The sequence below is a fragment of the Lipotes vexillifer genome, unplaced genomic scaffold, assembly GCF_000442215.2.
Source record: "Lipotes vexillifer unplaced genomic scaffold, Lipotes_vexillifer_v1.1 scaffold1235, whole genome shotgun sequence".
Taxonomy (NCBI): Eukaryota; Metazoa; Chordata; class Mammalia; order Artiodactyla; family Lipotidae; genus Lipotes; species Lipotes vexillifer.
This window is the reverse complement of record NW_006775530.1, coordinates 1,607,411-1,620,343: the sequence shown is the minus strand read 5'-3', so window position 1 is coordinate 1,620,343 and position 12,933 is coordinate 1,607,411. Positions and strand designations below refer to the sequence as shown.

General features: G+C 40.9%; 2 protein-coding genes across 2 annotated transcripts in view; both read left to right on the top strand.

Moving 5' to 3' along the window:
- The window catches only part of LOC103078527 (zinc finger protein 90), a 12,971-nt gene extending 12,381 nt beyond the window's left edge, over positions 1-590 (top strand). Inside the window, exons 2-3 of the mRNA XM_007449953.1 lie at positions 21-147; positions 487-590. Of these exons, the coding sequence (XP_007450015.1) occupies positions 21-147; positions 487-590 (231 nt within the window). The remainder of the gene's footprint in view (positions 1-20; positions 148-486) is intronic.
- Positions 591-4,539: 3,949 nt separating this feature from the next.
- LOC103078242 (zinc finger protein 90 homolog) lies at positions 4,540-5,709 on the top strand. Its single transcript, XM_007449952.1, has 2 exons — positions 4,540-4,927; positions 5,396-5,709. The coding sequence occupies exons 1-2, from the start codon at positions 4,540-4,542 to the stop codon at positions 5,707-5,709; spliced, it is 702 nt and encodes a 233-aa protein (XP_007450014.1).
- Positions 5,710-12,933: the final 7,224 nt, after the last annotated feature.

Genomic DNA, 12,933 nt, shown 5'->3' with positions numbered 1-12,933 from the left:
GCAGGAATGTGTTCCTACAGGAATCGGTGACATTTAAAGATGTGGCTGTGAACTTCACCCAGGAAGAATGGCACCACATGGATCCCGCTCAGAGGCGCTTGTACAGGGATGTGATGCTGGAGAACTATAGCCACTTGGTTTCTCTTGGTAAGGACCACATCTCATTGTCTATGTATTGGTGGGTCTTTCCTTTCTCAGTTGCTGAGGTTGTGGGACTCATAGTTTGGGTGACTGTGAGCAGAGTGTACAGGGTTAGAGCTTGTTCATCTTGCTGGGACCCAGCTTTATGGGTTTCTGAGCCTGCTCTTTAGGTAAAAGGTCTTTCTTTTGCAGAACTGGAAATAGGCCATTTGATTGCATGACTCCTCAAGTTGCACCATTTTTTCCCTTCAGAGTTCCTGAGGATCAAGGCCTAGTACTGACTTGTAGAGGGTTCTTTGTCTACTTGCACAAACAACCAAATCTTGTGTATTTACCCATGAGCAGGATATCAAGTTTCCAAGCCAGAGGTGATCTTCAAATTGGAGCAAGGAGAAGAGCCATGGATAGCAGAGGGAGAAATCCAAAGACCTTTCTGTCCAGGTAAATGAGGGAGAATCAAGCATGTAGGACAATGGCACAGCTGAGGGAGAGGGAAGCACCTTCAGATTGCTGCCTTGGGAGCGCCTAGACCTGTAGAAGAGGTTGGACCGTCTCCTGGATGACACCTCTGTATGTCTCCCTTCTCCATTAGGGTGTCTTGCTGCTGGTAGGTCTTGGAAGAAAAGGTACCTCTTTTTCCTTTCTGAAAGTAACCCTTTGTCCTACACTCCGAATACCATCTCTCCCTATCCTATATCCCTACTTCTGGATTATTTTCTCCCTTGGTGTCCTCAGTCCCCCTTCATTATTTAGAGATCTCTTTTCTTACTCATTCAGACATTAATTGAACTTCCATGTCTCCTCCTTGTTTTTTCTTGCTGCTTTCACTGTTGAATGCCCCAGACTTGTAGGAAATACCCATAACCTTGATCCTCCCTCCCTCCAGACTTCTTTCCCTGACTGCACTCCTGTACCACCTGTCTGGCGAGCAACACCATCCTCCTTCCGTCCTGCACTCCTGTCCATTTTCTCCCTCCACAGTTCCTGCAGTATCATCCTCTCCTGGTTTCCCCACTCATTCAGTGCTTCTTGGCTTTGGGTCTTTGGCTTTTCTTGCTTTTCCCTCTTAGTGAATCTACCTTAAGGAGCCTGCCTTCCGGCTTCCTCTCCTTTCTTTCTGTATTACCTCCCTATAAAAGGGTGCCTGCCTTCTGGTAGTTGCAGCTCTTTATTGTGTGCTGTAGACTCAGAATCATCCTTACTTGTACCCTGGTCACTTTTATTTTCTTCTCATAGGACCCCTCCACTTGTAAGTCCCACAACGTTCTTATTAGAGGTGTAAAATCTAGATTAATCATCTTGCATCTCCAGTCAGCACATTTTGCTACATTGCCATTATCCATTTCTCCCCTTGCCCATTAGAAATTACCAGGATTCCAGTCCCTCGGGCCAGACACCATAGTCAGTCTAGTCTTTCTCTTTCAACCCAAGTTATTTTTCTCCTTTGAGAAGTATCTTAGGTTTTCCTCCCTTTTAACTTGGACTGGTGACATCCTAAACCAAACCCCAGACTTAGATTATTATAATTCCCAGACTTAGATTATTATAATTCCCAGTTGAAATTGCTCACTGAATCTTATCTTTTTGTAATCCATACTGGATTTTTTAAATCATACTTTTATTGAGATATAATTCACATACCATAAAATTCACCCTTTTAAAGTGTACATTTCAGTGGTTTTGGATATGTACAGAGTTGTGCAGCCATCACCACTATCTAAGCAGCACATGTTCAACACCCCAATAAGAAATCTTATACCCATTAGCAGTCACTTTCCACTCCCCATACCCCCCAGCTCCTGGCAACCATTAATCTACTTTTTATCTCTATGGATTTGCCTATTCTGGATATTTTCTATATATGGAATCATAATATGTAGCCCTTTGTGACTGGCTTCTTTCACTTAGCATAATGTTTCGAGGTTCATTCATGTTGTAGCATGTATTAGAACTTCATTCCTTTGTATTGCTGAGTAATATTTTATTGTATGGATATATTACATTTTGTTTATCTATTCATCACTTCATGGACCATATTGGATTTTAATGCTTTATCTTCCTAAACCAGCCACCTCTGAAAGAACTTTGCTATTACTCCCTGTACCTCATTATAGGAAGCAGAAACTCCCTTGATTTAAAGGTCCCCATCATCGCTTCCAGTATTATCTTTCTAATCCTGCTAAAAAAAGCTCCACCTAGGTTGAACTTTTTCTTGATGTTCTCCGTAAGTAGCATATAGTTTCTCTCATTAGATAGTACTTTGTGCCTATCCAAAGCCATCTATTCTTTAAGTTCAAGGTCTGTCTAATCCATAAAACTTAATATATGCTAATATATTTTATTTGTTTCTTCCCTGATCCAAATCACAAATACCATTTATATCATCTTTACCACACAAATTCAGATTTAATATGTGCCATCTGATGGGTTTTTTCTTAGTCGTCAAAAGATTGTCTTGTTTTTATTCTTAGATTTTTAAGCTCCTGGAGAGTCTATTTATTATATTTCTAAATATTTTCTATTTGTATTGCAGAGCATATAGAAGGCAGTCAGAAAATTACTTGATTGATTGTTATGGAATCTTGCTGGGAGAGAACTTTCTCATTCATTCATTTCAACAAACATTTCTTGACTGTCCCACTGAGAAGGATTCTAAAAGGAATACAAAGCATTCTCTGTCCTCAGAAATTTAGAATTGAGTCTTGTTCCAGGGTAAGGAATTTGGGAGTTTAGGGCTCCTTAGTTACTGGGGGTTTTTTTCCCCTCCTAATATTTTATTATGCAAATTTTCAAACATTTGAGAAGTTGAAAAAATTATACAGTGAACACCATATACCTACCACCATGGTTCTATAGTTGTTAACATGTTGTTATATTTGCTTTATCACATATCTCTTCGTCTGTCTGTCTATTAATCTGTCTTACCTTTGATGCATTTCCTAGTGAGTTGCAGACATGAGTACATTTCACCCTTACATGCTTCAGCATGTATATCATTGACTAGAGTTCAATATTTGTTCATAGTTCTTTTTTTTAGAAAATATTATATACAGTGAAATATATACCTCTTATATATGTACCATCCATTTGATTTTGACAAGTGCATTCTCCCATCCAACCCAAACTTCTGTTGATATGGAACATCTCCATCATTCCAGAAACCTCCCTCCCCTTAGTTTTTAAAAGGTTACCTTTCTTAGAACCTAGACATTAATTATTTTCTGTTATTAGTATTCTGATGTTAAACAGAGGTTTAGAGATCAGTTTTTTAGGCAGATTAAAATAAGTTGTTTTTGTTTAAGAGAGAGGTGATTAATGTAGAATCAGAACTCAAATAGACTAAAATCACAGCTCCGTGTGTAAGGGCAAGGATGATTTGCCTCCTGAAATATTACTTTTTTTTCTCTTTGGGAAGTATAGCCCTTGATCTTGAGTTATGTCAAAGAATCATTTCAGTTAGATCACTGGCTACAGATTTTCTCTGCAGGGTTTGAAGATCTGAAGCCTCAGAGGTGACTTTAAAGAAATTATGAAATGAATGTATTAGGAAGATAGATTCCGTGGCAGTTTGTGAAATGTACGGGAGGCATGGATAGCAGATAGGACTCTGCAAGACGGACCATGATCCTATTCCATTTGTATCTGTGCCTAACTCTCTCTTGCTCACCTGTTCCCTACTCCCTAATAAGCCCTCCTACATGGGCTTCCTCATTCTGGACTTGTTCTTCTCTCTGGATCTGCAGTCTGCATTGTCACCTCTCTCCACTCTTCCTTTCTCCATTTTGGGTCTTCTCCTGAAGCTACCGGACTAATTTCAAAACAGAGTGATGTATAACTTATATCTCTTTCACTTCCTCATTCCTGTAGCAGTTTGTTTTAACAGGAGGGAATAGGGGACTTTTGCACTTTGGATTTCTTTCAGACTGGAGGACCAGGCCTGAAGCCAAATCTTCAAATCTGCAGCAGAGCATATCTGAAGTATCCCTTAGCACAGATGATCCCTCATGTGCCACGTTAGAAGACACTTGGGATGTTAATGGCCAGTTAGAGAGGCACAAGGAAAACTGGAAGAGACATTTGGGGCCAGATGCATCCACCCAGAAGAAAATAATCACACCAGAGGAAGCTTGTGAGCAAAATAAATTTGTTGAAAATTCTAGGTTGAACACAGACCTGGTTACACAACTGAACATTCCTCCAAGGTCTAATGAATGTGATACACTTGGGAGCAATTTGGGACATAATTCAGACTTACTCAGTCAGAATAATATCCTTGCAAAAAAGAAACCTTATAAATGTAATAAATGTAGAAAAGCCTTTATTCATAGGTCATCACTGACTAAACATGAGAAAACTCATAAAGGAGATGGAAGTTTCCCCAACGGTACAGATCAGGGAATGTATCCTGGAAAGAAACACCATGAATGTACTGACTGTGGGAAAACCTTCCTCTGGAAGACACAACTTACTGAGCATCAGAGAATTCACACCGGGGAGAAACCCTTTGAATGTAATGTGTGTGGGAAGGCCTTCAGGCATAGCTCATCCCTCGGTCAGCATGAGAATGCTCATACTGGAGAGAAACCCTATCAGTGTAGTCTCTGTGGGAAAGCCTTCCAGCGCAGCTCCTCCCTTGTTCAACACCAGAGAATTCACACTGGAGAGAAACCATATCGATGTAATTTGTGTGGTAGGTCGTTTAGGCATGGCACATCCCTCACTCAGCATGAGGTCACACATAGTGGAGAGAAACCCTTCCAATGTAAGGAATGTGGGAAAGCCTTTAGTCGGTGTTCTTCCCTTGTCCAGCATGAGAGGACTCACACAGGAGAGAAACCTTTTGAATGTAGCATATGTGGGAGGGCTTTTGGTCAGAGCCCATCCCTTTATAAACATATGAGGATTCATAAGAGAGGCAAACCTTACCAAAGCAGTAACTACAGCATAGATTTCAAGAGCTCATCTCTTACTCAAGATGAAAACACTCTCACTGAAGTGAAATCCTATCATTGCAATGACTGTGGGGAAGACTTCAGTCACATTACAGACTTCTCTGACCATCAGAGGATCCACACTGGAGAAAACCCCTATGATTGTGAGCAGGCCTTTAGTCAACAATCTATTTCTCACCCTGGCGAGAAACCCTATCAATGTAATGTATGTGGGAAAGCTTTCAAAAGGAGTACGAGTTTCATAGAGCATCACAGAATTCATACTGGAGAAAAACCCTATGAATGTAATGAATGTGGAGAAGCCTTCAGTCGACGCTCATCACTGACTCAACATGAGAGAACCCACACTGGAGAGAAACCCTATGAATGTATCGACTGTGGTAAAGCCTTTAGTCAGAGTTCATCCCTCATTCAGCATGAGAGAACTCATACTGGAGAAAAACCCTATGAATGTAATGAATGTGGGCGAGCTTTCCGAAAGAAAACTAACCTGCATGATCATCAGAGAATCCATACTGGAGAAAAACCCTACACTTGTAAGGAATGTGGGAAAAACTTCAGTCGAAGCTCAGCTCTTACTAAACATCAGAGAATTCATACACGAAATAAACTCTAGGAACCTTGACATTAGGGAATGTGCCAAAAGCTTTAGCTAAAGTATTGTTCTTATTCAGTATCAGAGGATTCTTACTGGAGAGAAAGCTTGAGAATGTAATGAATTGTGTGTGTGTGTGTGTGCACATTGTGTGTGGAGAAAGCTCTGTGCTAGTAGACAGTGTTTTTTTAATAAAAGCCACATTCTCTGGGACTTCCCTGGTGGTCCAGTGGTTATAAGACTCCACGCTTCCAACTGCAGGGGGCACAGGTTCGATCCCTAGTCAGTGAAGATCCTGCATGCCATGTGGTGCAGCCAAAAAAGAGGGAAAAAAAAAAAAAGGAAAAAAATAAATAAAAGCCACATTCTCAGATCTGATTTCAGACGTGTGTAAAAACAACTACAAACATATAACCTATTAGAAATGGTATGCCTATATATTGGACTTTGTAAATCCTTTGAATATATATTTGCAGGAGATCACCAACTTTCAACAATTTAACTTGTAACTCGCACTGTTTACAGCCTTTTTAAAAAATAAATAAAACTCCCATGGTAGTGACCAAAACTCATTTTTAAATTGCTTGACAGCTGCATTCAACTGCAGCTCTTACGTTAAATTTACCATGGAAACCAGTTTCACCTCCACGAATTCACCATTCAGAGAATTAGATCAGCTGGTCCAACCGCTTCATTGTACAGATGAAGAAACTGAAAGCCAAAGATGTGAAGTGGTTGCACAGCATGAAAAAGTTTATAGCGGCAAAGCTGGGTGGAAAATGCAGGTCTCCTGGATCTTTGGCCCCATGGTCTTGCCACTGAAAAGATATTTTGGAATTCAGGGCTTTAAAATAAGTTTTAAATCAGATGCACAAATATTTAATGAACGCTCAGGAGTTGAATACTTTGGGAATTCATAAAAGCATAAGGGGCAGCAAGACATATGCAAATTTGTCACACACTTATTTAAAGCAGTTTGTTGGAAGCTTACAAACCAAAATGTTAACAGAAATTGTAAATAGTTGAACGACTAATGACTTTTTCTTTTCCCAAGTATTATACTTCAGCTAAGGTATGTCAGTTTCATAGAATTATTAAGTCTTCCTACTGTGCTTTTTGTGATCCTCCCATGAAAAAGCACTGCCCCAAGCTTCCTGTATTGATTTGATCAATGGGAAAACAACACAGAACTAAGAGAAAAAAAGTTCCCCAAATTGGGCTTCCCTGGTGGCGCAGTAGTTGAGAGTTCGCCTGCCGATGCAGGGGACACAGGTTCGTGCCCCGGTCTGGGAAGATCCCACATGCCGCAGAGCGGCTGGGCCCGTGAGCCATGGCTGCTGAGCCTGCGCGTCCAGAGTCTGTGCTCTGCAACGGGAGAGACCACAACAGTGAGAGGCCCGCGTGCCGCAAAAAAAAAAAAAAAAAGAAAATTCCTTGAATTAATTTTACTGTAGAGAAGTATAAATCCAATTATCCATTGCCATAAAATTTGCCTTTAAATCAGTTTAGGGAATCATGTAGTGGGTCATTTTGTGTGCCAAGGAAATTTTAACCATTAAAAAATTAACTTTTATGGCTCTGTGGTGCTTTTCCATCAGTAAAGCATGAGGTAAGCTTCAATAGCCCACTCTAATCCTTAATATCCCCTAAAGCCTCCCATGGCCTATTCTAAAGGAATTTCCAGAATCTTTGTTCGTTCATTGGCACCAGTAGTGCAGATAAATTTGGAAGCAACTGTAGAAATTGACCCCTTTCATGAAAGAGCAGACTCTGTTCCCTCCAAGATAAGCACATTTTCCTGCCCTAATGATGAATCCTGGGGAGGAGTGATATGGGGTGGTGTTGATGGTGAACCTTTCCTACTGGCTTCTTTGCCTGCCAGGTGGCAGGATCCATCATTTTTGTCTCATCCTGGACAACATGAGGCAGCTCCCAAACATCCTTCGTAATTCTCTGCAGGAAAAATGTGCTTGGGGCCTGAAATGTGGGGAGTCCAGCCCAGTGAGTTTGTCGTATGTGGAGCAAGATGGGATGCTCTATAGCAGATCTGCCCTTCCAAGACTTTAACCATTCAAAAATACCTTGTTTATGATGTTCCACGCTTAGCATACACCACAATGCCAAGACCGAGCCTGTGTTGTCTGATACATAGTTTGACAATGGGCAATTCTACTCGGAACCTCCTCTACTGATTGGCTAGGATGCCTATCAGGAACTCATTTTTCTGTTGATTGTCTGGGGATCCCCATAGTGGACTGTTTGCAAGAATGGCATGAATTGTAACCAGTTGAGTGCTACGCAGCTGTTGTGGAAGTTTATAAAGACTTAGTTCCAGAAGACCTAAAGGAGACCACTGGTTTGTGTGTGGAGCCTGGCCTAGATCCACCCAGTCTCTGAATCTCAGCATGTCATCATTGGCAGGGAGGGCGCCCAGGATGTATGTATGGGTGACAGAGCAGAGAATTCTCTAGTCCCAGCAACCATGCACCATGCACTTAATGAACACCCAGCTTCTAGGCCATATGAAATACATCCTTGTAACATCGTTGTATTATTTCAATAAATAGCCTTCTTAGTTGAATGGGAGTCAGTTTGTCTTTTTCCATTTTCAGAACTTGGCTAAGATTAAAGAGTGGTGCATCAAGGAAGAGGGATTAACTGCTAAACTCATCACAGCCAGGTGAGTTAATAGCATTTATTGATTGCTTACTACTTGAAAGACATTGTGCTAAGTACTATATAGCCATCATTTCATGTAATCCTTACGGGTCCCCTAATAGGTCTTGTGGTGTCTTGTCTTTGCCCAGCTTTTTCCCCCCCTCTTCCTCTTGTAACAATCCCTGCTGTACTGACCACAGGAACACAAGTCAGGACATCCTGGGGCTCAATGATAGTTCCAGGAACAATTGAGCCAATCAGAGTCCTTTGACAGAATTTTTTCAAAATAGACTTAGCAAGGATACTTTAATTTGAGGTTGCTAGGCTGGTAAGGTGAAGGCCTAAAGTTGCCTGGAGGCTGATTCCTTACCAGAGAGGGGAGGTCTGTTGTAGCAGGAGAGGATGTAGCCGCCATGGTGGTGTTCTCATTTCTCATTCCTAAGGTCCTTGGACTGGGCTCAATTTCTGAAGCTCTTCTGGGATTCAGTGGGCTCCCCACTATCAGTTGAATGAGTCCCCCTTTGTTATATTTCTGTTGCTTGCATTAAAGAAACTTAATGCATGTATTATATCTTTGTTTTATAATGGGGAGAAAAACACAGAGAGGTAAAGTACTGCCCATGGCAGATTCAGACTTGGAACCCAGAACTGCCTGGCTGCAAAGGCAGAGCTCTTAACCTCTAAATTTCATGTCTCCAGAGCCATGTTATGTTCAAAGAGATGCATGTAACACAGTGTCGTTTGGGGGTGAATGGATGAAGGGATATGGTGATAGGTTAGACGGGAGACCAAGTGGAAGCAAAATGATGAAGGGCCTTGGAATGTTTTTCTTGACTGTTTCAGTAAATTAAATCCCCCAGATACACCCACACCCTCACACTTTAATATATCAGTTATTTGCATTTGCCTAGACTGTAGATAAAATCTTGTCTCATACTTAAATAAAAAACTCCTTACAAATATTTTTCATGTTGCTACACAGTCTCATGATCCCATTAACAAACTCGCTACTGTTGGAATAATATTTGGATAGTTCGGGGCATTGGATTTATAATAATGACATTGAATACTTTCACCTTTTTAAGCACCCCCACTTTTTTTTTCTATAGAAATTTTTCTTAAAATATCCAGAGTGAGATAAATATCCAAAATGGGATTACTGGGTCAGCATGTATAGGTAAGTATAACCAGGTGTGAGATTCATGCAAGAATAAACTAGTTATAGTAGTGCAGGAGTAATAACTTCAAAATTGCAAAAGGGAAACAAGAGAAAACCAGTCTCCTACTCCTGGTGCCTGGGTGTACGTGGGGAAGGGCCCCAGGGCAGGCACTATATCTGCCAGAGCATCTAGCACTTCTCTGTGCCAGCATGGATGATAAAGCAATTCTGCAGTTATTAGGCATATTGATGCTGGTGATGCTCGGTTTTTTATAGCTGCAGTGGGCTTTTATAAATACTGAACTAGTTAATTCCTACCTGTTAAAAATGCAAATGTCACATCACGGAAGGTTTTAGTGACTGGCTAAATTGGTCTCCTTTTAAATTTTCATGGATTATTGTTAATGTCCTTCACCTTACCACGATTTGTATTTTTGATTATTTGATTTTCTCCCCACCCCACAGTAGATTGTGAGTGCCAGGAAGGCAGAGTCCACATCTATTTTGCTAACTTTTTCTTTGTTCCCTTGATTATCACAATGCCAGGCACACAATAGGTACTTAATATAGTCTTGTTAGCAGTATTGTGGAGATGTGTTGATAGAGAAAGAAGACTAGCTTTTCAAAATGAGAAGATGCTCAATCTTGAAACCAGAATACTGCAAAAGAAAACAGTGAGATACTATTTCATATCCATTAGGCTGGCAAAAAATTTAGTTAGAAGTCTGGCAGGGGGAAAATGAGAACTGTTATACACTGCTAGTGAGAAGGTTAATTAGTATAATCATTTGGGGGAGTAATTTGGTAATATCCAGTAAAATTGAAGTTAAGCATACTTGATGACCCATTGGTTCCACTTCTAGATCTATGTGGTAGAGTAGAAGTACTCCCATGTGAGCACAAAGACATGTACAAGGATGATTATTGCAGCAGTGTTTGAAATAGTAAATATATGGACACAGCACAGATGTCTGACAGTAAGTGAATGGGTTAATAAACAGTGGCATATTCTTAATATAATACAGTACTTCAGTAAAGGAACCAGAGCATCTGGAAACAAAAAACATTCTAACTCTCCTGCTCCTGTACCCATGCAGCTAAATGTGGCTGCAGGAAACAGAGCCACAGTGATTAGTCCCACTTTAAATCCCTGACTGCTAAGCTCAGGCATTTGTTTCCCTAGTCCAGTCGTTGTGCCAGTCTCCTAAGGTACTGTTGTATAGCTTCTGTCTTCTCAACCTCAAGCACTTCACCCCAGTCCTTACTCAGCTGGTGACCTTGTTTCCTAGGTAACAGGAAAATAAAAGCAATCAGAAGGTAACTACTCACCTACGTGCATCTTGTCCCTGTGCTCTTCCTTTCTTTCCTGCTACTGTGGTTGACACTTCGTTCTCTTATCTAAGACCAGCTTCTCTCTGGTGTATTAGATCCTGTTCATAAACTAGAACATCATTCCTACAGTTGTCCTCTTTCCTGCATCTTTTTTTTTCTTGTCTACTGAATTTTTCCTATCAGCATAATAACGTGATTTTTTCTCATCTTAAATCTATATTTGTAAATATATTTAAATATTACACACACACACACACACACACACACTCTGCATCCCCCTCCACCTGCCACTTCATTCCCTATTTAATAGGAATATTCCTCAATAGAGGTGTCTAATACTCATTGTCTCCAATTCCTCTCCTTCCAGTCTCTCTTGCACCCTCTCCAATTAGGTCTTTGTTTCTGCTTTTGTCAGAGGTCACTAATGGACTCCATGTGGCTAAATCCAGTCATATTTTTTCAGCCCTTTTACTTGACCTGTCAGCATTATTTGGTACAGTTGATCACTTCCTCACCCTTGGCTTCCAGGTTATCACACCTACATTTCCTTATACTTTATTGACAGCTACTTCTCCCAAGTTCTATATCTTCCCTTGCTCTAGACATAGGAATTATTCTAGGGCTCCATCTTTGGATCTCTTTTCTTTTTCTACAGTCACCCTCATTGGGGCTCTCATCTACTCACAAGACTTTAAATACCTGCTTGAAAATTTTATTTCCAGCCCAAGATTCCATACTCATAACCAACTGCCTACTTGACACCTCCACTTGGATTTCTAACAGACATCTCAAATTTAATATGTCCAAAGATGAACTAACTCATGATCTCCCATTCCCACCCTCATCATAAGCATGTTCCTACCTCAGCCCTCCCATCTGGGAAAAGGCAACCCCATCCTTCCAGTTGCTCAAGCCCCAAACTGGGGAACCATTCCTGATACCTTTCTTACACACCCCACGTCCAAGGTTCAGTAAGTTCTGTCTGCCAACTTGCAGGATATATGTGGATGGCCATTTCTTGTTGCCTCTACCATCCTAGGCCAAGTCACCATCATCATCTACGGTCCAGATATATGCAATAAATAGCCTCCTAGTTGGTTTCCCTGCTTCCACCCGTGCCTCTCTATGTTCGAAGTTCAGCAGCCAGAGAGACACTGTAAAAGTCTAAGATTGTGTCACTCATCTTCTCAAAGCCCTCAAATAGCTCTCCACTTCATGAATAAAGACTAAAGTAAAAGCCCTATGCAGTACTGCCACCACCTGCCACCCTCCTGTATTATCTGTCTGACTCACCACTCGTCTTCTTTCTTGATCACTGTACTGTGGCTCTTCCAAACTCTCTGCAGTAACTTAAACACCCACGGCAAGCTTCCACTTCAGAGGCTTTGCATTTGCTATTGACTCTTCCTGGAATCCTCTTCTTCTAGATGTCACCTGGTTTGGTTCCTCACCTCCTGCAGATCTTTGTTCAGTGAACCCTTCTTTGACTATCCTATTGAAATAGCAATCCCCAGGAATTCCCTGGTGGTCCAGTGGTTAGGACTCAGGGTTTTCATTGCCAAGGGTGCAGGTTCAGTCCCTGGTCAGGGAACTAAGACCCCACAAGCCCCGTGGCGTGGCCAAAAAAAAAAAAAAAAACGCAATCCCCCTGCATGGCATGCTCCACCTCCCTTCCCAGCTTCATTTTCTGCATAATACCTACCACCACCTGACATTTACTTGTTTATTGTATGTCCTTCTCAAGAAGGTAAGCTCTGTGAGAGTAGAGATTTTGGGGGGTGTAAATTTTATTGAAGCATAACATATTTACAGAAATATATAAAAATAGCAAGTGAGCAGCTTGATGATTGAGAACAACAACTTACATATCTTGTTCAGTCCCCTGTACCCAGTACAGGAGATACTCAAATGTTTAATGAATGGTTGAACTGAGTGTACATGTACTAACAAGGCTAACATTGAAAACAACTGAAAATAAAGTTGCAGAGGGATTACATACAGTGTGATAAAACTTTTAAAAATCCATATCACCTATTTTTTTTTTTATCAACTCATATGAAGTAAAAGTAGGAAAGTATTAAAATACCAGCTTCAGA